This window comes from Meleagris gallopavo, chromosome 4 (genome assembly GCF_905368555.1).
Source record: "Meleagris gallopavo chromosome 4, MGAL_WU_HG_1.1, whole genome shotgun sequence".
Lineage (NCBI taxonomy): Eukaryota > Metazoa > Chordata > Aves > Galliformes > Phasianidae > Meleagris > Meleagris gallopavo.
Window position 1 is genome coordinate 29,886,464 of NC_139407.1, and position 24,836 is coordinate 29,911,299.

At 41.3% G+C, this 24,836-nt stretch overlaps 3 protein-coding genes across 3 annotated transcripts; 2 read left to right on the forward strand and 1 right to left on the reverse strand.

The window, feature by feature from the left end:
* Positions 1-3,689: 3,689 nt before the first annotated feature.
* On the forward strand, positions 3,690-10,516 carry FAM47E (family with sequence similarity 47 member E). The gene is given in 8 exon segments (XM_085221944.1): positions 3,690-4,052; positions 5,573-5,710; positions 6,610-6,774; positions 7,735-7,774; positions 8,558-8,601; positions 9,820-9,897; positions 10,384-10,469; positions 10,471-10,516. Coding segments are annotated over 8 exon segments (960 nt in total).
* A 1,635-nt stretch (positions 10,517-12,151) lies between these two features.
* JCHAIN (joining chain of multimeric IgA and IgM) lies at positions 12,152-17,994 on the reverse strand. Its single transcript, XM_003205669.5, has 4 exons — positions 17,838-17,994; positions 15,042-15,177; positions 14,048-14,128; positions 12,152-13,553 (listed from the first exon to the last, which is right to left on the reverse strand). The coding sequence occupies exons 1-4, from the start codon at positions 17,896-17,898 to the stop codon at positions 13,352-13,354; spliced, it is 480 nt and encodes a 159-aa protein (XP_003205717.2). The 5' UTR covers positions 17,899-17,994; the 3' UTR covers positions 12,152-13,351.
* Positions 17,995-22,092: 4,098 nt separating this feature from the next.
* Positions 22,093-23,809, forward strand: UTP3 (UTP3 small subunit processome component). The gene has a single exon (XM_010709659.4). The coding sequence runs from the start codon at positions 22,152-22,154 to the stop codon at positions 23,736-23,738; it is 1,587 nt and encodes a 528-aa protein (XP_010707961.2). The 5' UTR covers positions 22,093-22,151; the 3' UTR covers positions 23,739-23,809.
* The last annotated feature ends 1,027 nt before the right edge of the window (positions 23,810-24,836 follow it).

Below are 24,836 nucleotides of genomic sequence, written 5' to 3' on the forward strand. Positions count from 1 at the left end.
GCATTGGCACAGGCTGCCCAGGGAGGTGGTGGTGTCATTGTCCCTGAAGGCGTTCAAGAAATGTGGAGATGGGGCAGTGGGGGATGTGGTCAGTGGGCATGGTGGGAGTGGGCTGAGGGTTGAACTGGGTGATCTGAGAAGTCTTTTCCAACCTTAATGATTCTATGGTTCTATGACAATATCTGCAGTTGCACATGTCCTGCTGGCATTTGTACTTGCTGCTCATGTGAATGATCCCATGCAACATCCATCAGTACCTAATCAGTAACTGCTTTGCTAGCATAGCGGGTTAATGTGGTTCTAGATAGTCAGGCGCAGGTGCAAATTTTAATACCTGCTTCAGAGATCAATGTGGAAATGTCACTGAAATATTTTATTTCACTGACTGCTACTGTGCTTGTGCTTTAGCATTAGATTGAGATGTAGAGCAGAGCTCACCTTAAAGCAGACTACCTTGAAATCATTCCCTTTTTCTTCCAGTCTGATCACTGTATGACTGCATGACCTATGCAACTGAAAAAGTAACACCATAATATTGCCCTGAGCTGACTTTTTAAAATTTTATTACCATTTTTTCTTATTGCCTAGGATAGCGTGGAAGACAACAACACTGATATGATGGTGGGCAAATGTATTTTGACATCAGCAAGAATATCAACCCAGTGTCTACAGGTATTGGGATGCCTATGCAATCTGTTTGAGTATGCAGTATGCACATATGGTTAGGCAACACAATGAGAATGTGGTCAGGAATTAGCAGCATGTATTCCAGAGGCTGCTGAGGAGAGTTACTGCAATGTAATTTAATTGTCCTAAGTAATTTCTTTAGAATTCACCTGCCAGTTTGTGTCTTTAGTCAAATGCACCAGGAGCAGTGGTAGAACCATACTTAGCCCATGTTTACTTCTTACGTTTAACCTGGAGAGCAATGTTAATGAACACTTAATAAAGGCATATTGAACAGTATATTGTGTCGTGTTTAATCAGCAGTAAAGACTTTTGAAAGCTCCTGAATAAGTGCTGGTGTTGAAAAATGAGCATATATATTGTGGCAAAATAAGATTCTGCTTTAATTCCAATTTTTTTTTCTCCGGAGTCCACAGAGATACACAGCTCTCTGTATATCTCTCTGTGAAAAAGCCTTTGTTGTAGGCAGATAGAGTTGTGGATCTGGTTTCCACAATAACCCTCTTGAAACAAGCCTAGAGTACTGTGCCAGCAGGGACTTAAAACAAATGCCTTATCTGAAGTAATACTATAGAAGTATTAATTCTGCATATTTTCTTCCAGGTTGTTAAGATTTTCTGGAGATTTTCTTGCAGAGTAATGCTGAAGTAGCTTTCTGTTTGCCATTTGCTGCAGAATAACATGCCTAGGGTATCTTCATAGATCTGTAAATACCAGGTATGTACTTCTCTCTTTACAGTCCTTGTGGTACTTAACAGTAGTTTCTTAGAACGTGTTTTTTACAGACACAGGAATTGCTTTGTCTAGAGGCATTGCTAACACAAGTGAATAATGCTGATTATCTCTGAAGAAAATCTTTTATGCTGTTTGGTATTGTTTGCTTTAGCAAGCAAGGGCAGTACTAGTAAGGCACTGAAAGTAGTAATTTAAATAGTGTGTCAGTTGCTACTGACACTACTGCTGAAGTAAGCTAATACAGGTAAGCATAAAACTAACCACACAGGCCTCGTGAGCAGTCTGACCTGGTAGGACCATTTATGGTTTAAACTATGAAATCTGCATTAAAAAAGATTTGTGGACATGAAAGCAAGCCAAGAATGAGTGACAGCACATCAAAACATGGGTAGGCTGGGCTGAAGCAACAAAATACTTTTTCCTTAGAGATCCAGTGTGGTCTCCGTGTCCCAATTCAGCAGGTGCTCCAAGCTCTGAAGGAGATAGTCTTCCAAGTAAAAGGCTTTCAAATGTGAAGTCTTATAAAAGATAAGAAGAGAGGGTATTTAAAAAAATCCCATAGACAGAGAGTCACAGACTTCATAAAATGACTGAAGAGGTTGCACTATATATCCAGAACCTCTGTACCACTCAGGAGATACTGCAAAGATGAAAGTATTGTCAGGGATGTAGTGGTCATTTGGACTGAATATTTGCTCCCATTTGTATTTTTGTATGTCAACAGATCCAGCCTCTACAGTGTCTGGGGCAGTACTTTGATATAAACACCTATAGGTGGAAAGGCAAAAAAGCCTCTCCTCAAGACCTGTCCACAGTCACTGCCTGCATCACTCCGAGCTCTGTGAAGGGGTAGGAAGAAGAAAAGTAGGAATGCATTGCTTATCATTGGCCTAACTGTTCCTACAGAGGTGACTGTCATGGCAATCTCTCTGGCAGGATTTGGAGGCTCTTCTTAGCACTTTGACCTGGAACATCTGTGAAAGACTATCTGTGTACTCTGTGTAGCTGAAAATGTCTGGACCTGACTTTGTATCACTAGGGGAATCTAATCAGCTTGTGCCTGGCTTTGTAGCAGCATCTCAACATTTGTTTTAGATAGACATAATTCTCAGCTGCTGAATGATTTGGCAGAAAATTAAGAAAACCTTTTCTAGCATCCAAAGAGGGAGTGAAGCCAAGGACAAACTAGGGTGATGCACAGATGCCAGTACCTGGTTAGCGCAGAAAAGTTTAGCAATGCTTGTCTTTTTTTCATTCCACTTGCTTTGAAGCAGAGTCTTTACATCACCATTGAGTAGACAGTGTTTGCTGATGAGGATAGTAAGTCAACACTTTATTGCCTGCAATTTAATTCCTGCAGATCAAAAAGGATTAAAGTGTTTTTTATAACTTTGAATCATCTTGTTACTGTGCTTGTGAAGTTCCTCCGGCAGTGTGAATTTCTGCTACCTGGCAGTTAGTGCAGCTTCTGCCCACTGTAGCAAACAGTCTTCTACTCCAGCCTGCCTGTTAAGGGCTGCCATGGCTGCCTTCCTGCCCATGTCCCTCTCCTGCAACTACAGGAGACTGCTTGGAGAATGCAAATTGAACACTGCATCTGCAAGCTCTTGAAAATAAAGATTGGTTTAGCTACCAATTTCTACCTCTTTGAAATGGGTGAAGCTATTTTGCTGAAAACATTCAGTAGGCTACAAATGAAAGATTGCATGTGCAGTGAATGAAAGCTGGAAAAGATATTGTCAGCTGAAATAAGGCTGTTGAGAAGAATGAGGGCAATCTTGACTGGACACTTAGCTATGACTGCTTGATGGAAGAGTCTGCTGTCAGAAAGCGCTGGCTTGGTTCCTGTCTGAATTTAATTGTTTTATCTAAACCTTATATTGGCTGTGATTTTGACTATATACATGGTATAACACAATTTACATTGTAATGGTGGGAAAAGTCAAAACTAAGCTTTACAGTATTTTGATGTTGTTGAAGCAGTATATATGTATAAAATGAGTGTTGAAACAACTTGTTAACTTCACAGAACTTTTTTTACTTATAAATTTTTGAAGTGCCAGGAATTTCTGTGCGTGGACAGTTCTGATGTTTAGCAGGTGTTCATTTGCGCAGAATAAGTCAGTATTTTGTAAGTTTTTCTCTAAAGCTGAATAGCAGCAAAATGCTGGCTAGAATGGATGAACATGCTTTCAGTTGAATACCCATTTTTACTTCAAATGTACTGTGTTCTTTTTCATTGGAATCCGGTATTTAAGTTCTGCTTAATGCAATTTGCTTTCAGAAGGGCAAAAATGTCATATAACAACTTCCAAGAAAGCAGACTGGAGTTCTCAGACTCAGTTAATGGCCAGCACTGGATATTCCTGAGAAAAGGCCTCGATGACTTCAGAGATGGCTTCTCTCCTTCATTTGAAAACATGATTGTGTATGGTAAAAAGCAACCTGTCTCAATTATCCTGAAAAGCAGCATAGTAAAATCTTCATACACAGCTCCATGGAACAAAAGCAAGAAGTCCAGCAAAATACAGGTCTCTCTTTCTCAGATCAGTCCTCAACAGCAAAGCAGGAGGAATTACATTGTGTGCATAAAACACTGTCTGAATCAGCATCCTAAGTGCTCTATTTGTGTTTGGAAAAAAGCATCTTCCTAAAGGCAATGATTTTTATAATCCTGATGTATGGAGCTGCTGAATCACGGCCTGAACCTCTGATTAATCACCTGAGGTGAGCAATGAGTCAGCCACCGGAGCACAGGTGAAGGCAATTCACCTGGGCTGCAGGAAGGGGTGGAGCCTGGCTCCACCTCTCCTAGTTCCATTTAAGAGCTGACTGCCAGTGGGGAAGGATCTCTTCTGGAGATCTGCTCCACTGGAGTCTATTTTGCAAGCCCGGGATAGGGTGAGTGTTTTTCTTTTCCTACTGCAATATAATAATTCCATCAGCCAAGCTCCGGTAGGTAGAGATACCATCTGTATATTCATTGGTTGTACACCTGATTAAACATATTCTTTAGAAAGTTGAAATAAGCAACTAATCTGGCATGCAGCATTTTTGGTTAAATGCTAAAAAGCACTGTCCCTTACTTCTTTTCAAAATAAAAATAAAGCTAGTGATATGAAAGGTTTTTTAGATTTAGACAGTAGGACCAGACTGTCAGCAAGTAATTTGCAGGACGTAGCTACAAAGAGGCCAAGAAATTTGACTGTACTATTGCAGTAAGATTACAGAATGTTGTGTGTTAAGATATCACCAGCCCCTGAAACAAATCAGCATCATAGGGCAGGAAGCAAAATTGAAAAGTTGAGACCATGCCCACAGTAGCAGGATATAATTTTACTACTTAATTTCTTTTTCATTTTGTTTACAGAAGCCTCTTCCCTGACTAGTTCTTCAAATTTGCTTCAAATTAGTTCCATAGAAACAAGAACTAGCAGATAGTTCCATTCTGTATCTGTGAATTTCCAGAATTTGGTTACTTAAATGTTGCAAACAGAAGACTGTAATCAACTACAGTGACAAAATTGTGTGTGTGTTTTTTTTTACCACTAGTACTTCACAAAAGGAACAAGGGAGAGTGAGGAGACTGTTTTGGAAATGGCAGACTTCATACTATATAATACAAGGGGACCGCTGGGTGTGAAGCATCTCAGTCTATATTGCTATTTAGACTGCCCCGGGGGGATATACTGCCCTAAGGCTTAGATGCAGTAAGATGATGAAAGGTTCATTAATTGAGTTCAGAAAAGGGAGTCAGGTCTCTATTCTCTATGATCAGGCAACAGCAGAGCTCTCCCAAGCTGTTCTCACTGGAGCAGTGGTGTCATGAAATACGTAGTTGTACTGAGACAAAGAAAACTTAAAAGCAACTGAAATAAAAGCTCACTTGTAGTACATCAGATTGCCATAGAAGATTATAGAGACTGGAAATTGAGCATTATTCCAAGATCTGGCAAGCAGCCTGAGATGCAATTAGTGCTTTAGAGATTTAGGATAGAAGTCTATAGCTTGAAGTTTCTGAACTATGAACAGCCTTAACTGTTAGTATACTTGAAGAGATTTGCATGTTGCACAGTCCTTCACGCAGCCTCTAAAAGGAATTCATTCCATAAGGTATTTTTTTAACAGATGCTTTTTCCTTGGCTTACAGCTCTTCAAAGAGGTCACTGGTATGTTCAATCCCAAAATCTTATTTAAGAGTAAGGCTGACTATGAACAGGAGAGCCAAACTCATCAAGAGGGGCAGGATCATATGGAGGGCAAGCAAATAAAAGTAACAAGCTGCAAGATACTAGCATGATGAGTACAGGAAAAGATGAGGAGAGCAATACAAATGGCTCTTTAAATGTTCCTTATCTGAGGTGAGATGTGTGGAAAGAAGAAACTGGTTCCTGTGGGGAAGCTTGCTCAGAATTTGAATGATACAAAGCCAAACTGGGTACAACGAGCCCTCTCAGCTGGTGCTGGTTTAATTAATTTGCTTGCTGTCTATATCTTTGTCTAAGACTTAGTGTTCCTATGAGCATTTTCTAAAATTTTACCTCTTCGACCAGCCCTTTTACCCAAAATCTGTCATGGGGATGATTTTCATTAAGATATGTCCCTTCGACTTCCTTAGTGATACCAATGATAAATTAATTGATACTTCACAACCTGTTTAGAAAGAAGTCATGATTACTTCTGGGTGTTACAAAGCCATAAGGAGTCAGCCTCCTGCTGCTGATTAATTTCACAATCTAAATCAGCTTAGGCAAAATATAATCACTCTCGTTTTATCCCCAGGCCCTTTCTGCAATTAAACACTTATTCAGCCTCTGACTCTCAAAGAATAAACCTCACATCTCCTTCCCAGGTTTTCCATAAAACAAAAGGCATAGCGATGAGAAACATATCTAAGCCTCCACTTTTAAGAATTTTCTACTTCAAAAATGGCAGACTATTTCCCAAGTTTCTCATCCAAACCTTGATTGTCTTGTTAGATTTAGCAGGTATGACCCTAATATTTATGAGTATGATATTTTATATGATTAATTCAAATAGCTCAGATTATTCCTGTCAAAAATCATGCCATGTCTGGTGCTAAACTGCACCATCTTTAATACGAAGATGTATGGTTGTTGTCTAGTAATAACTGTGTAGTCACTACTGTTGTAGCTAATTAAAGTATGTTTCATCTTTTATTACTTTAAAACTTGCAGCAGCCAGGAGTCTTGAGGCAAAAAACCAGGTACTTCTCTTTCCAAGAGGAAGGTAGCAGCAAGAGAAAAAGAGGCCACACAGGGTGACCCAGCTCCACTTAACAAATATACAAAGCAAGTAACCAAGCATTTTTGTGATTGGGTTATGTCTTTGGTAAGTAAAATAAAACTGCCATTGTCTGTTCTTTCATTTTGGAAACCTAATTACTTAGTTTAGGACAAATGTCTCTAGGTCTGAGAAGTGAAAATATGGCTTTGGGTACATGAATCCAGTAGTCAAAGTCAGAAATACAGCTCTGTGTTATGACTGAGAGGGCTCAGCCCACTGAAATGTGAAGGAAGTAAATATTGTGATACAAAATCACTGCAGAGTAAACTTGCCTCAGAAAGGTTTTGCAGGGGATCCATTTACATTCAAGTTGCTATTTTACTGCCTCACCTGGGAGCAGTTCTCATTTATCTGAAATGTGTACTTCATTATTTAGCTCCAACACTGCACTAGTGTGGCCTCATATTGGGCACTGTGTGCAATTTTGAGTGACATAGTACAAAAAGAACATAATACTATTAGAAAGTGTCCAAAACAAAGATGGTGAAAGCTCTAGGGAAGACGTATGAGGTGAGGTCTCCTGGTTCGTTCTTTCCAAAGAAAAGGAGACTGAAGGGCCTACAGCTTCCTCACAGGGACAGGCGCTGGTCTCTACCAACAGTGACAGGACCCAAGGAAACAGCATGAAGGTGCTTAAGTGGAGTTCTGGTTGGATATCAGGAAAAGATTCTTCACCAGAGGGTAGTCAGGTACTGGAACAGGCTCCTCAGGGCTGTGGTCATGGCCACAGGCTGTTGGAGCTCAAGAAGCATCTGGACCATGCTCTCAGTCATATGGTCTGACTTTTGGGTGCCCTTTGTGGATCCAGGGGTTGGACTCTGTGAGCCTTGTGGGTCCCTTACAACTTGGGATATTCTATGATCATTGCTGTGGTGCAAATGCAAGTATCTGGCCAGTTGTACTATAAGTTGAAGTTTGAGGAAGGAAATATGTGGAAGAAAAAAGTAGTAAGATTATGTTGCTTTTCTTTCCTGCTCTGAGATTTTCATTATGTTGTTCTTCTAGGGAGGATGGAACTGGAATATTGATGAAGATGCACTCAGGAGTTTGTTTCTATGCACTTATCGTAGAGAGAGTGTGCATAAAAATTCTTTAATAATGGTTACTTTTTACATCCAGCAGAGCAATAAAATAGGAGGATGAGACCTAAGACTACTATTTAAGGTATAACTATACAGTCCTTTTGCTGATCAAACTATAGAGAATTCTCAGCAGTTTTACTTGTATCTAAAGCCAGTGAAATCAGTGGAAAACGTGGATCAGTGTTGTGTGAGTTTTGGATTAAGTCTGGTACATCATATCTGACATACCTCAAAAGCAGTTTCTTAGGTGTTATCTTTGGAGTCTCTTAAATTTCTTGGTCCAGAGTATACTAGTGGCATTGATGTGGGAGTGCTGGGAGAGTGGTGAAGGTGGAAACAACTGGAAGACAATGAAGCATTGGACAATGACTATAAAGTCCCCATCTTTCCTGTTAACTGCATTTCTTGCTGTGCTTTCTTTTAATCCCTGAATACCTAGAAGAAGACTATAAGCAGCTGAGGTAAAAACTTGAGGATTTTACAGAAAAGCTCTGCTAAGCAATTTCAGGTAAATGGTCAAAGTTAGGCCAGTTTTGGGTTATATTTCTATAACCTTGTACTCCAGGAACTCTGTTTTGAAACAGAAAAAACATTTATTCAGCTTCTGACTCTCAAAGTATAAGCCTCACAGACCTCCTTCCCAGGTTTTCCATGCAATGAACCACTTAAATAAACAATTGATGTTCAGATGACTTGAGGATAGAGACACCCAGTAGCAGCTTGTTTGCCTCTGTGAGAGTGAAAAGGGGAAAAAAAAAAATGGAATGCAAAGCATCATTTGAGTGAAAAGGTAGCATGAATGTAAAACTAACATCATTCTTTTGTGATATAGCTATGGCAGAGCTTATATTATGATGGGAACATCTCTGTATTGTATTGTGCCTGACAGCTGCAAACAAATGTAGAACTAACCATGTCATCCGAGCAGAGATAACCATGGTTCAAACAGGCTCATTCAATATGGTTAGGCTGAGATTTCATGGCGCCTACATGGGCAATAGCTCTAGAAGTCACACAGTTACAAGACTTAATTGAAGTAAATTAAGTCTAGTTCTTCTAATGCACTTAATACTATATATGGCCAAAAAGCACTCACATGCTGAAAGCCAGCAATCAGTGTTTTAGAACACTCTAGGATGTTTTTATCTTTGTTTTGCAATACTAAAATAACTGCCTTTAGAAAGGAGCTGGATTCAGCTGTGGTACTGTGCCTACCCAAATTACTTTAAGGAGTGTTGAGAAATAAAGGTTGCTAGCATTATACTTCAGTATTTTTATGTGTTGGTGGATTGAAAGAACAGGCAGGCTTATTTTTCTACTGATGGGTTTATCTTAGATGTAGGTTTATTTTCATCTTCATAAAATTACTCTATCTCCATGCTTTGTTCTAGGAGCACAAAAGGGAAGGAGGACGTTGTTCGTGCTGTAGGGGGCGCTCCTTCCAAAGGTAAAGCTGAGTTGCTCATGACGAAAACCGTGCCTGTGCAAGGGGCTGCCTATAAACCAGAGGAGAAAGCTTTGCAAAGTGGGTGCCTGGGAATAACTGCGTGCAGGAGAACGCCAAGACAAAGGTCTTGGTTGTGTTAATTATGCCTAAAAATAAAAGTCAAGTTCATGGCTGAATGGAAGTCCAGCTAATCTTGTCCACCTCCCCCTGGAATTACACCACATACTATTGATGGGAGGTGTGCTTACTTTCATAATAGTGACCCTCCCTTCCTTCCTTAGCAAAAAATGATGGGGGAAAGTGACTTTGTCTAGCATGGGGTATCAGATTTACAGGGCTATAGGTTATAATTTGCAAAAGAATTCAAGTTCATTAAGCAACCTTATTTCTTTCAAAAGTACAAATCAAATCTGAATTAGAATGCTGTTTGCAGTTAAATTATTGGTAGATTAGTTATAACATCTGGACAGATACACACCATATAGTTTATGTACTGATCCCACATTCCTAAATAAAAATGAATTTTGAATGCTTTTTCATCTATTCTGGAAATTAATTTAGGAGATAGAAGTTGCACAGCTCTACAGTACACAGGCCTTTAAGGAGTTCCTGGAAAGAAAAGGCTACCAAAAGCCTCGGGTGAGTCAAGAAAATCTGTTAAGGGTGTTGTCTGTGCCTCCATTTCATTGTGCTTGTGGCTAATGCTGTGTTGTCCCAAGGTCTTGGCAGTAAAGTCACCTGATCTGGGACCTCTGGTTCCCCTCTCTCCCATGTGCTGGAGATTATGGAGGGGGGTGGGACTGTTGTACTCACAGATGCTGCAGCATCATAATGCATCCAGGGGCACAGATCATCAGGGGAATTTGAAAGTGATGCTGGGACCACTATAGCAGGGCACAGTACCATGTTGGCAGCAAGTAAACAGGAAAAAGTTTTTCTCTGAGGGGCCAAAGAAAGGAGTGCACTGAGTTTGGTTTCATGTCATATTTGCAATATTTGCAACTGTGAACATTGTGTGCACTGGCTTGTTGACCCTTTTGATATTGTTTTTTTGGCTTTTTCTTCAATTGTTCTCTAATATGTTATTTGAGTCTGTTAATCACATGTTTAATCTTTTTCTTTCAGTTCCTTCTGAAAATGATGGCTGGGAGAAATTATAATGGAGCTCAAGAGAAGATGTTCAAAGCTTCTAAGAAGTGATGACCAAAGAGATAAGACGAGATAAGCTTCTCCCACTACTGTAAACACAGCTTTCTAAACTCTCTGTAAATGAACAGAAGCTAGTAGCTGATCTGTTCCTTAGATGTTTTTACATTAGGGTAAACATAAAGATAGTTTTGAGTTTTTTTCTGAAGTAGACAAGTAGTTTGCAGGTTGCTCTTGGACCATCAAATAGTTGGCATAAGCCAATTAGATACTTTAGCTGTTCTTAGGCTGGCTGAAAGGCACTGGTAACATACTGACTTAATCAAAAGTCCTGGGCTGCAGTCAGCTTACTACTTTTTAAGCATCCAAATTGTACTTACTGCTTCAATCTATATTACCAGCATCTCTTTGAGAATGAATCGTAAGTTTAGCCCTGTTTTAGAGATGAATAAGTTCTACAAAGGAGAAGGTGTTGGCATCTGTTCATTTTATTAGGGGTCTTATATTTTAAATGATTTTTCAGCATTGGATGTACAAGCTGAGTCACTTGCTGGGTGGATACCAATGAGAGAAGTTCCATACCACAGGCTTTCTGTTGCATGTGTGACACTTCATGGGTCAGGTGAAGCTTGGGCTCAGAGCTCTAGCAACTGAGGCTTCAGCTGATGCCTGCTCACCGGCCAACTATTGTAGCAGTTAAATAGGAGTCCCCTATTCACTCACTGAACTGTGATCGTTGCTGTATCTGAGCCCAAGCTGTACCCAACACAGTTGCAGGCAGTCTGCAGCAAGGCTCAGAGCTGAATTTTGTCTCCCAAACCAACCTGCTCTAGTGACCATCTGCCCCACTCAGTTGGGTTTTGGCACATGTATCAAATCTGAATGATTTCAAAGTTCTTTACCTCCACCTATCATGGAATTGGAAATTTCATATTTAGACAAATAGTTCTAAAATGGTGGCAGAGCCACAATGACTGCTGGCTTTGTGTAGCTGTAACTGTAAGGGCTGCATAGGCAGATGAAATGCAGCCTAATAATGACCTATAAGCATCATAGCACTCCTACATGGTGAAGAAACATCTGCTTCAGAACTTTCAAGATCAACATTTTTGTGAGACAAATTTCAAAAAGCCAAGTACCTAATCAATATATTCTTCTAGATAGCCATGTCAGTACACTGAAGAAGTCTTTTTGCCTCAATTTGTAACTCTTATTTCTTTGAATTGGCTGCCTTTTTCAGGAAGGAGGGGGAGGGCTGATATTTTTCCAAGTTCATTTTACTTAGCTCTGGTGTATTGTTAATTTATACCTCAGTCCAATTTCCTCTTTTGACTTCCAAAACTAGGTCTCTATAAGATTACCTTTAGGAAAGCTATTTTCCATACAAATTGAGGAGCCCCCAGCATACCCAAAAGGTAGATTTTTCCATAGCACAGGGAAATTCTTACCTGCAGATCGTAATGTTCAGAGGGATTTTAGGTGTTATTTGGATTTTTAAATCCCAGTCCTGCGCAGAATCAGGGTGCCTTGAAGCTGCACTATTAAGCAGAGCTGATGCTAAAATAATAAACCAGTTCAACCTCTATCTATCAAAGGTTCTGCAAGTGCATTGTAATATTTCATTCTCAGTATTTCAGGAGCCTTCACCTGAAAGTAAAGCAGTTGCTGAGGGAGAGCTTCTTGTGAAGTAGGCAATAATATAATTATAGACTTGGCTTTTTCTTATGAACACCACTGGAACATAACAGACTGCTGCAGAAAGAAGTTTATTTAATGTTGAATTAACAAAGCTAAAACTATGATAATTTTTTTTGCTGTTTTGTTATTGCAATAATATGTGCAGCCACATAAGGGCTTTTCAGAACAGCCTAAGCCTTTGCAATCAACTTCTGCCAACTTTGAGGAACGTGTTAGCCATCCCAAATACAGCAGTGGACACCTTATGCACTCACATAGATTATGTCTATGGGCAATACCAGATGTAATGAATTTAAATGCAATGGACAATACGGAATCAGCTCCTTTATTTGGTGGAGGTTTCTTATATGAACAGAAAAAAAGACAGTTGTAGAAAAGGGAATGAATCTCTAACTAAGGCCCCTGCTCTTGCAAGTGAGGCAGCTTCATAGGATTTCTTTTTTTTTTTGCAGCTCTAAGTGCAAAACATGGAACAACAAATTCAAGCCAGCTTGATTGTGTTCAACCTCAATTGAATTGAGAACACATCATTGTCAGTGAGTGTGGGAAATGAAAAAAAATATATATATGGTTTAGTATTGCTAAAAGAGCAGGGATCTTGGCACCTGCTTTCTGTATCTAAGACTGTAAGCTTACAATAGCCATAGCACAAGAAGGATATAGATGCTCAATTGCAAAAAAAAAAAAGTTGAAATCTGAATTCAGTCTCATACCTTATTTTTCTCTTAAAGATGATTGTACAATAGATTTTAAAATGACATAAATTATTCTAAATTAATGGAAGTGTCTTGTGTAGTGGTTGCACAGAAGTTTGCATTACATTGTTCAGGAAGCAACCAAAATAAATGGACATTTTGGACATTTCTGCTGATGTCCATGACAGTCTTACTCAGACTGATGGAAGATGGTCAAAAAGATTCTTTATTGTTGTTGTTAACTAGTGTTGTTCCCTTGATTTCAGAGGATTTAGTGATTTACAGCTGCTTGAGGGTCTGGTCTATCTATCTGATGATAAAGTCTGAGACATAATGGTGTTGCAATATCTGCTCGTATCAGAACAATGAGAAGAGAATCTGACAACCAACAGGTACTTCTAGGGATGATGATATTGAAAAATTTCATGAAGCAAGCTTGCGTTATTCTGGGAGCTGATATTTTGTATGCTGTCATCCAGGTACTACAGTGCTATCCATGGTCTGGTGATAGGAAAACAGAGTGAAACAAGGTGTTAGGATAGCAGTGGATTGAGCTAATCGGCATAGCAAGATGCTGGTGTCAGTGCTGCTTGAATTTGCTTTGTTTCCCCCTGGTAGACAAACGGGATGGTTGTGGTGTAGCACTTGTCCCTGTTGTAGGTGTAGCAGGTTTCTGGCTCGTTGCAGGAAGTGCTCTGCTGGGCCTGGTATGTCTCACCCCCCAGCTCAATTTCTACGGGATCACATTTTTTGCAGCTGGAAGAGATAAGGAATAGAGGTATTATTCAGAGCTGTGATTAAGACACCTCTGACAAAACTGAAGGCTTTCTCTCTAATTTGACAACTGTAGTTAGCTGAGTACTGTGGCCTTTCCAAGCCATGCATTCTTTGTAGCAACTCCCAGCCAGATGCTTTCAGTGTGTCAAACTGCAATTCACCAAACTGACCCATAAAAGGGAGGGTTAAAGATGAACTGTGTAATTTCTTGATATTTAAGATATTCAAGAAGAAAATGGGTCAGCATGAGACTTTACCTGCAAACGCAACATTTTTATTGTAAATTAATCATAAATGTAACAATTTCTTGGTTTACAATGGAATACACAAACAAGGCTCTAAAAGAAAAACTTTCCTCTGTGATGCTCCTTCAGATTATCAGCTGTCCTTCAGGATGTTTGAGAGCCACTGTGTGCAGTGCTGCAGGATAGGGTAAGTGTTAGGAAATTAATTTAGTAAAGAGAAATACTTACAGTTCAGTCATGCGGTAGACAAAATTGGTTCTTAGTGGGGATGTGGGATCAGAGATATTCTGCCGGCTCTTGAGTGGGACACTGGAATGGAGGAAAGAGAATTGCTCCTGTGAATACTACTTGTTATACAGGGGACTATTCTGCTTTGATGACTTCTCAACTCTCATCTTGCTTGGGTTATTTCCCTTCTGACTCTTCTCCAGAAAGAAATCTTGGCCTTGCTGCACCCCTGAAGCAAAGATGTTGTTTTTAACCTGGTTTCCAGGCAGCTTTGGAGGCTATTATGCTCTCCCTAAGAGTAATGCACCAATTCCTGAAAGTGCTTCCTTTCACTAATGATGCTTTCAAGGTGTCAGTGCCTATTTTATTTTCTTAAAATCTGAGCTGGCAGAGTCCTGTGAGACTTGCAAGACTTTGACAGAGGCGTTTAATTATTATTTCTCCTTTTGTGAGTTCTACCAGAACTCCTGCAGGTCTGAGCCTGAATTGTCCATTCCATTTCCAAGAGAGATACCTCTGTCAGGTTTATGTGAGTGAAGAGGGCAAAGTCTTAATCCTGGTCTGAGATCTGCCTCATAGGGCTGGCCTTTTCTGATAGTTTTGTCATTAATTAGTTTTTCCAGGCTACAAAATTACAGGTTTGTTAACACAAATCAAATCTGAAAAGGAAATTTCAGTGTCACTGGCCCAATTTTGTTTCAGATTAGGTGAACTGTATAAATGTTATTCCACATCCACAGCTTATTTTGTGAAGTTGCTACTTGATGCCTTAAAAGATTGAAATCCTTCTTTCACCTTAAGGGACAAACACCACATAGTTGCATGTGAGATAATTAAGCCCCAGATGGGAGCAAAAGGAGTTACTGCAGAATGGCATAGTAAGCAGCCCACAGGAAAAACAGTGGGACATCTGAAAAAATGCAAACAAAAGAAAACTCTTGCAACACATACTCTCCTGCTCACCATCTTCATGTAAGACTTGTCTGCCACTTACATGATACGTATGTTTCTCTCCAGGACTTCTTCCTCAGGATTGTCTTCGGAGGGGACGAACTTTGAGGTCACCGTTACGCACTTACACTTGTTATTCACCAGCACACGCTCCTCACCATCATCATTCCATTGATAACCTGCAAGCACAGGATATGCAATCTCAGATCAAAACAGGAAAACTTTGCAACTCTGTCAGAAAGCAAAGTGATGAGGACCTCAGAGGTGCCCCATTATAGGATTTTTAAAGTGTAAAGTCAAGGTCACAACAAAAAGCCTATTGACAAAAATGAGTTTAGTTCTCTGTTCAGCCAATGGTCTGCTTCTATATATACAAGGGATGGGAGTGCCAGGGAGGAAATAGGAAAGCTTTTCTGACAAGGGAGGCAAAGCAAAAGGGATCTGTCATGAAACGCACGCCTCCAGCTATAGGAAGCCAAAGTCCAATTTTCACAATTGCCTCTGCTGGGAGTTTACCCAATTTCAGTATCATGTACCAGGTCTGTTTTAGCTGTCCAAACCCTAGTTGGGATCTGAATCTCTAAACATCTGTGACTGTGTCATCACAGCATATGTCAGTTTTTCTTCATTGTATTGTCCTCCATGTCCCTGTGGGAGCCAGTGCCAAAAAACACTAGAGGATGCAGCAGCAAGGCAGCCTGATGAAGTGGCCTTGGAAGTCAAGTAACCCTTATAGTATTGTGGTTTACACAGAAAACTCCAGTCTTGACTTTCTGATCTTCAGTTTCTAATGAAGTTAAATTTGGCAGCTGCAGAGCTGACTCAGAGAAGAGCCTGCTTGGGTATGTTTGTTTCCCTGTACTCTCAGCATTTTATTCAATATGAAACTCAGTCAAAGCAACATGGTAAAACTTCCCATCTGTTACCCAGAGGCTTTATGACTGCTCCTGTTGGCATGCAGTGCCTTCTTCCTCAACAAGCAGGCAAGTGGGTTTGAAATAACTTGTTTTCTCCTATGTTTTTCCCCAACAGCCTCTGATATCTTATTAAAAAAACAGCCTTGCTTTTATATATGCATGCAGTCACACCCTTCTCAGATGGTCATTTTCACATCCTTCTGTATTTGTACTACTCTTAGGGGTTTCTTTGTCCCATTACAGCATGTGTCTGTTTAGTCCTTTTACAGCAAGGGCTGGCTTTTAGCATTTGTCTGTATTGCACCTAACACAAGTGGTTATCTCTACAAATACCAATTGCAAGGCATGCAGAACATAAGTCCAAGCTCAACTCTGATTGCACTGTGCCACCACTAAGGGAGAAATCCATAATGTGTGACACAGATGATAATTATTCACAGTTATAGTTAGTTATCTGGCTTTATACATCTTCTTCCATTCTCTATTGCTTTGTATGTTTCCTCTCTGCCAACTCATCATTCAACTGGAATGCTTCCCTCTGAAGTGGGAGTGGGTCTTTTTGCTTCTTTGTGTCTTGGTCTTTCTTTTTTCTTATAGAAAGTCTCTAGTTCCTTATCCTTCACATAGATCTTCAGGTGTCTGACACTACACAACATGGTGTACAGTTCTTCTGAGAACTTAATCTAAACCCAGTATTTGTCAGATCCTACTGGCTTTGGGAATTGTCCCAAACCTTTTGGGAGCATGCTTTAATTTATCTTAATCATAAAATGCTATTAACAAATATATTTTTATAATTATACAAAAGATTTTTTTTTAGGCTGTATTCTAAAAACATTGCATTGGATTTATTTCCTACTGTATTAACACTAGATTCAGTGAGCATAAAAGTTAAAAGTGCTCCATATTTTTAAAGTAAAATTATAAAGCTGCAAATAAGATTCCTTTAAGTTTATCAGCAATGATTCCATGAATTGCCCAGTGAAATTCCTTTGGCAAAAAGGCAGTAAAATGCAAAAATTCCTAATGCCATTCTAAATGTTTGCAGGTGCATGGCTGTCTGCAGTCTGATGTTCCCTCCCTCATAAATACTTATGCAGAGGTTTTGCTAAAAACTCTCATCTTTTGAAATGTCCTGCAATATGCTTTGATACACAGAGGATGATACACGAAGTCTAGCAGTTGCATTTTGAAAAAGCAAATTAATTCTAAAAATCTGTTTGCACTGCTGCATGTGGAAGAGGCTGCTTCGTTAAAGCATAAAGAGGCTCAGTTAGACAAAAAAAAAAAAAGGATCTAAGTAGTATAATCATCACTGCTGTAGCTGTGTGTTATTAACATTTCACTACCATGCAGTTATAACACACATCATAGGAAGCAGGGCTTTTCAAGGACCTGCCTGGATTGCTGTAAGTTGCCCTCTTCCAAAAGCTGGGGGGAATGCAGGCATGCTGCTGGAGTAGTTCTTCTTAAACTAATCAACTGTGTAAATGAAGATGACTTCAATCAGAAATGAGTTGGCCACAGCCATGTGATGGGAACACCAAGCGGATTTTAGAACCTGTAAAACCTTGCAGGTAAGTCTTGCAAGCTTCCTAGTATTGCATAAAAACAAGCATGCATTTCTGTGGTTTGTTGCTCAGAAATATGATTAAGAATGGCTAATTATAAAAAAATTAAAAGTGCTGACTAGCTGCAAATTTAGGCTCAAGACAGGAATTAGAATCACACTGCTCTGTGGTGCAGGAAGATAGAGATGTCTAAGCACCACTGAAGCAAAGCTTCTTGAACAGGCATTAAAGTTTGATTTTTTTTTTCTTTTAACTGTCCAAATTATTAAAAAAAAAACAAAAAAACACTTTTACAGTGCACCTCCCTGACCCTTTCTGCTCAGTTTTCCATGATTTTTGTTTCTCACCTACCTGCCACAAGGACGAACCCCAGGGAGACGGCCAAAGTCACCCACAGCAAAGAGCTCTTCATCTTGCCTTCACTTCTTTTGAAGAATGTGAGTGGAGAGCATGTGTCTGCCTATAAGGGTGTGTGCAAATGATACAGCTATTTGTTTCCTAAAATAAACAGCCCAGCTGGCTAGCTTTGACACTGGAAAATGTGGCTAGGGGACTGAAACCAGTCATGTTTCATACAGAGAGACCTCTGTCTTTCAAAAGTGAATGGGGGTAGGGACTGGCACTATCACTGTGCGCTTTTATTCTTTTAATCACCAACATGCAGCATTTTTGAGAACCAAGGAGTGAAAAAACACCCTGGTTTTTAGGGGCCAATTTACTAGCACGGTCACAGGTGCTCTCCTACCTGAAGTTGAGTGTGAGTTAAGGAAATGTCCAGATAGCCAAGGAATGAGAGTTCTTGCTCTCTGGTTTTGAGAAATCAGACTTCGGTCATTGCAGGGACAGTTTGACCTGCTAGGCTTCAGGATCAGAATCCTTTTTCCACTAGATGCTGTGCAACTTATTTTAAGAGCCTGACCTGCGCCCATAGTTTTCAGTCAAAGCAGACAAGATGAGAGGTGGGAGGGCTAAAAGAAGTCAAGCAATAGCATGGCAGAGGCAAAGCTAGTCTCTTCTTCCATGCTCTGCCTACTGCTTCAAGGACTCTCTTTCATAGTGAATGGAGAAGGGGCTCTGTGGCATGTGTGATACACAGAAGGCTCTGCATAAGGTCCCAGGCAACTGTCCCCCAGCGAAAGGGGCCATTTTAAATTCCCTTTTACAAGAGACCTTCAGACACTTACAAGAGAATAAAATCTCTTTGCTTGTAATTTTATTTAAGGCAGAAGGATGGCAGATGCTAACAGGGCCGTTCTTTGCCAGGTTTATAGCATTTGTGTTTTGTGAATTTCTGCTAGCTGCAAGGCTAGTTTATTCATGATTAATAACAGCACACAGCATCATGGCAGCAGCCATGATGATATGCAGGCTTTTCACACTGCATATGTCAGTCTTGGCTCCCCAAGGCTCTCAAGAAGCTCGTGCCATTAGGTAACATTGCTTCAGACCTTACTAGCCAGAGTCCTAAGCGCAGAACTGTTCATAAAGCCTGGTATCTGCATTCTGAGCTTTTTCTCCTGGCATAAGCAAGGTGATTGCATGATGCAAAGAGTTTTTGTGTTACATCAGCAGCACTGAAACTCAAGGCTTCCCTGGGGAGGGAGTGGGTGTCTATGGGTGCAAGGAGGGCACTGTCTACGCTGTAATTGGTACAAACCCTCCTCTTTTAGCATCTACATGGCAGAAAAGCTTGTTTTTCCTTCATCTACCCCACCCCAGAAAAAACTCAAATAGAGCACTGTGGAGTTTCTTTCTGAAGCAAGAAGATGTCCATCTTGTGCAGAAGGTTACAAATAAACCAGGCTAACCACAGTGAGGAGAGGTAGAGAGGGAAATGTCTATCTAAAACACTGTTTTGGTCTTTTTTTTTTTTTTTTTTTTAATCAAAGCAGAGATTTTTTGAACTAGAAGGGAAAATGCTGACAGTAGAATAGAGCACATTCAAAAGATGCCTTTTCTGGCCTATTTTGCCTATTTGCATTGATAAAAATATGACACAGATAAAATTCAAGTGGATGCATCCACAAGTATTTTAAAACTTGAATGGAGAGACTGTGTAGAATGATATTCTGCATAATTCTGATTATTTCCGTGTTTTTTTCTGATGGTGGGTGTTCAGTGTATCTGAATTTCAGTTACTAAATCTGCACGTCTACATGCACAGTCCCATTAGTCTTTATTTGGTGGTTTAAGAACTGTTTTTAGTCACGCTCAGCCACCTGCATCTCTCTGAAGATTTTTGTCTAGATTGTGAATTCTTTAGAAGAGTACTTATTTCATGGACTGTTACTTTTATGGACTATCTCCTTTTTATTGTGCAACACATTAAATAACCCAAAAATGATCTGGTCAAGCAGGCATTAAATAACTGTGGTAGCTGGGGAAAGGCCTGGCAAACCAGCACTCCGGGCTTGAATCCTGGGCTGAGTAGTAAGCTAGAATCCCAGGCGTGCTGCAGGGCAGAGACTACTGAAGAAATAATAGAATTTCAGCTAAGAACCAGCCTTGTAGTATCAGGCTCCCTGTACCCCCAGCTGGCCCAGGATGTGCTAAACTAGGATTTCCCAGGTTAGAAGCTAGGTAGGTACCAGGATGTGTGACTGTGTGCCCTTGTGAGTTTGGAGGTTGTCTCCAGTTTCACCAGAAGTGGATAATGGTTTCAGCAAGTCCTAAAGGAGATTTAAATGTCTCTAGGTGATATTTCATTTATGCTCATTAAAAAACAACAACAAAAACCCACAAACAAAAAACACCTTGAATTGAGAGACCATGTGTCAATTCCATGTAAATCAATGAGAATCTAAATGGAAGCTGGTCTGCTGTCAAAGCTTTGAAATTTGGAAGTGCTGACTAACAAACTGAGAGTGTTACATTGCAATTGCATGGAAACCTTCAGGGTCTGGGATACAGTGAAGGTCTGGATTTCTGGAAGTCGCATTTGCAAAAGATACCTAGAACTTTTACCATGCAGGAGTTGGGTGGAATTCACTAAAGTTGTGGAATGAAGCAGGGAGACTACAAAAGCCTGATTGGCAGAGATGGCTGTATTTTAGAGGCCAGCTAACACAAAGTGAAAAATTCTACCTAGGTTTGCCTAACAAGTTTCATGAATGTTACGTTTTACTTACCAGAATCAAGTTATTCTTTTGTCTCTTACGCAGCCCTGTTAACCAGAGGAGGTGATACCTGACAATTGGCTCCGACAGATTTGAAAAATGTGTATTTGTCTGTAAGAAAGTATTGTGTTTGTAAGAAAGTATGGAATACATGTGACTGTGTTAAAGCTGGAAGAAGAGACTGAGACTGCTCTGCAATCAGATCTGCCAGAATCTAAATGAAGCACCAAAAAGTGAGTGAAGTGCACCCCCTTCTAGTTTCAGTTAACTTTAATGCTTGCCTGACATGACTTTTTCCACGAGAATGTGGATGTGGGTATGTATAAATAACCCAGCACCTGTTCTGTGGCTAGAGAAAAGCACCTGTGCTTGTTTTGCACAGCACTTCTCCTCCTAGGATTGTGTGGCTGCCAAATTTATCAGACTTGGGGGTTTCTCAGACCATATTGAACTCTTTATTGTGCCTCCCTCTGCTCTTACAGCATGGCTGTCTGCATTTCTTTCAGTCCGCTTCCATGTGGCTCATTCATGTGATTTCCCAGTGGCAAGATGGGAAGTTAGACTAGGTGCTGTGTACCTGAAAACAGAAACAAGTAGCCATACAGGATGTGAACGTAAACATCAGAGAATATAGACAGCCTTAAAGACCTTCCTGACGAGGCCCGGACATGCCTGTCTATGGCATAAAAGGGTTGATCCAAGGAGCACAAGGGAAGCCTCAAGCAGCAGACCAATCCCCAGCAATGGCTCCTGCTGGAAGATGCCCCTGCTCCAGGAGGGCAGCAGTGAAGAGAAGGAGATGGAGAGTCAATACACATCCCCCAGATGGGTCCAGGGAGCTTTTTTCACTTCTCCTCTCTGAAACTTTGACCTGGCTACAGAGAACCGAGTAACCAGAAGTTTCAGTGAGCAAGCACACAGATGTCAGGTGTGCTATTTTGTTTTTTTTTGTTGATGTCACAGTGTGAACATACAGAGTCAGTGCATTGGGATGTGGCTGTGCTTTTAGATGGAGGGAATTCTCTGGAGAGGAAAAAAGGCACTCTGCTCTTTCCACACAGCGTTACTTATTGCTGGTGCCTGCCAGGGTTGAGATAATCTCAGTGTGGTGGCTACCACGTCCCCCAGCCCCTCACGGCTCTGTGTTACTTTCTGTGTGCTATCCAGATACGTGATGGCTGGCGCTTAAGGGTAAGCATAGTACTGCGCCATGCCGGCTGTGAGCTCATACCCGAACCAGATGCTCAGCTGGAAAGAACCATGTTTGGACTCACAGCTGCACTCAGTTCTTCCAACCACAAAACACCTTATCTGAGAGCCAGGCCCTCGCAGTGCCTCCAAACGGGCAGCACTGAGCACGGCCACGATCCCCGCGCTGCCACCGGCCTCCCTCAAGGCACGGAACTCGGGGCGGCCGGAACCAGCGGGACTGCGCCCGGAGTGGGGGGAAAGGAGAGCGACAGCGGAACAGGAAGCGAGCTGAGCGGAAGGAGCGCGACAGCGGCGCCGGAAGCGGGGTCTGGAACCGTTTCCGATTTCCGGCGTAGCCATGAGGACGAGGCGCGGTACTGTCCTGAGGCCGCCGCCGGGCACCGCCGACCGTCACGATGCCGGAGAGGACGACGAGGAGGAGGTGCCCAGCGGAGAGGTGGGCCCCGAGGGCTTGGGTGACGAGGTGGAGGATTTTCACGAGGCGCAGTTTCAAGAGGTGATGGCGGCTTTGGAGAGCGGGGAGGAGGCCGGGGACAGCGAGGAAGAGGAGGAGGAAGAAGTACTGGGGCTGCAGCTGCCGGAGGAAGATGAAGATGAGGAGGAGGATGAAGATGAGGAGGAGGAGGAATGTGAACCTGGTGAGGAAGTAGAGGAAGCAAGAGGAGCTGAGTTTTATCTGGACCGCAGCGCAGAGGAGGATGAGGGAGATGAGGAGGAGGAGGAGATTGAAGAGGAGGAGGAGAATGAAGATGAGGATGAGGACCTGTCTATGGAGAGTGATTTGGAAGAGCGTGGTAAGGACACTGATCTCCCCCATGAGCTGTCCTGGGGGCGACGCAAACAACTTTACTACGACACGGACTATGGGAGTGATGCCCAGGCTAAGGGCAAACGTAGCCAGCAAGATGTTGATGCTGAGGAAGAGGAAGAGGAGCAGGAGGCTAAAGTGATCCAGAAGCGGCTGGTGGAGGACTTGGGGGAAGATGATTATGGGCTGGATGTGATCCAGGGCTACCTGGCGGAGCAACAGAAAACCCAGGATAGCAAGGGGCAGAAGATTGCCAAGGATTTGCAGGCCCTTTCCAAGAAGGAGCAGCTGAAGCTATTGAAGCAGGAGTCTCCTGAGCTCCTGCAGCTGATTGAAGACTTTGAAGTCAAACTGATGGAGCTCAAGGATGAGCTGCACCCATTGCTACAAATGGTGAAAAATGGCACTATCCCACAGGGGAAAGGCAGTCGCTATTTGCAGACCAAGTATCAGCTCTACTTGAATTACTGTGCCAACATCAGTTTCTATTTAGTTTTAAAGTCAAAAAGAATACCAGTTCATAGTCACCCCATCATTGAACGATTGGTTGCTTACAGAAATATCATCAATGATCTAGCTGTGATAGATCAAAAGCTATCCTCACAGGTTCGCCTGCTTCTGAAAAACTATTATGATAAGAAGGAGGAAAAACTCCAAGAGAGGAAGAAGTTTCCAGTGCTTCTTCAACCAGCTGCTAAGAAAACCAAACGAAAACGTGAACCTGCTCTTGGTAATGGCCAGCTTGTTGCTGAGGAACTGGCAGATGAATCTGATCTGGATGGAGAGGCTGCACTAAAATACTATAAGATGATGGAAGAGAAATTGAAACTCAAGAGGAAGAGAACTGAACAACAGGAGACACTTGAAGAAACAGTAACAGAAGAGGATCCAAACCAGAAGAGAGGTGTGACTTACCAGATGATCAAGAACAAAGGCCTCACCCCCAGGAGAAAGAAGATTGATCGCAACCCCAGGGTCAAGCATCGGGAGAAGTTTAGGCGAGCCAAGATTCGCCGGAAGGGCCAGGTCCGAGAAGTTCGGAGGGAGATACACAGATATGGTGGGGAGCTCTCTGGCATTCGCGCTGGAGTTAAGAAGAGCAGAAAGCTTCAGTGAAACTTATTTTTTTCTGTTTCAGAGAGCTGCAAGTAGAAGTTCTGAATGCAATAAAATTTTTGTAAAAGATACTCTTGGGTTTTTTTGTTTGTTTTGTTTTTTAATCCTTGAGTAGGAGTTCTCCTTTGAGAGTTTTTTGTATGCTTGTTTGTTTCTTTTTTAGGAGGATGCTTTTCAGAAGGTGCCATCTCTAGAGGTAGTACAGGGCGCCTTCCTCACTTTGCCTGCTTGTTAATGTGTTTTCCTCTATTGGGATGACATGTGCTGTGAATATGGCTTTGAGAGACTGAGAGGGTTGTGTCAAGCAAAGGGATGGACATGGATCAGACAGGGCTTGAGGGCAGCGGGAGAAAGATGGAAGGTCCTCCAGAGGGTGTGCTGAGAAAGGAATTCATTATCACTGCCAGCATCTCCTTACTGTGCTCTCCTGGCCCATAGAGCTGAGGTATAGAGCTGTGGGGTTAGATATAAATGGTTATGGTATTTTCTCTTAGTTTATGCTCTGATTAACTCGTTCTTGTTCTCGTACATGTAAGAATTAACTGTTATGCTCTCCTAAATATTCTTTCTTTAGTAACTAAGCAGAGGCTATTGTCTTAAATTGCATATGACCTGAGAAACCATTTCCTCTTCTTGAGAATTCAGTGAGAAGCAAAGTGAGGACTTCTGGATTGCATAATTAATTATTCATCTACCATAACTACATTAGCTTAATCTATGATAAATTTGCTAACTGTTGCTTGCTATTACAGATCTAACACAGCATTGGTACAGGAGAAGCAGGTAAGACATAATTTTATTTTCACCTTATAGTTAGTATGATGTTATTAGAGAAGCCAAAATATGAGTGTGTGAACTCATGACAGGCTTGTTACTGTATTTAAAATATGCAGGCAGTGCTGAATTTCTGCATACAAGATGCACTTCTATAGGGTTTGATGCAAACTGTTCTATCTTAGGCCTTTTCCTGCCCGGGAACACGTTTTCTTGCTGACTGCAGAATGTTTTGTTATTTTTTTATAGCTGTTTGTTAGAGGGGAAAAAAAGCATCAGGCACTAGAAGTATGGAAATGGAGGAAAGGAGACCTTTTATAGTCT

Bases quoted from the DNA above. Each gene is read 5' to 3' on its own strand.
- JCHAIN (XM_003205669.5), bottom strand. From the start codon at position 17,898: ATGAAGAGCTCTTTGCTGTGGGTGACTTTGGCCGTCTCCCTGGGGTTC. The intron at 15,178-17,837 runs GTAGGTGAGAAA...CTGTGCTTGCAG, and splicing joins GGGGTTCGTCCTTGTGGCAG to GTTATCAATGGAATGATGAT. The intron at 13,554-14,047 runs GTAAGTATTTCT...TATCTCTTCCAG, and splicing joins GTCTACCGCATGACTGAACT to CTGCAAAAAATGTGATCCCG.
- UTP3 (XM_010709659.4), top strand. From the start codon at position 22,152: ATGAGGACGAGGCGCGGTACTGTCCTGAGGCCGCCGCCGGGCACCGCC.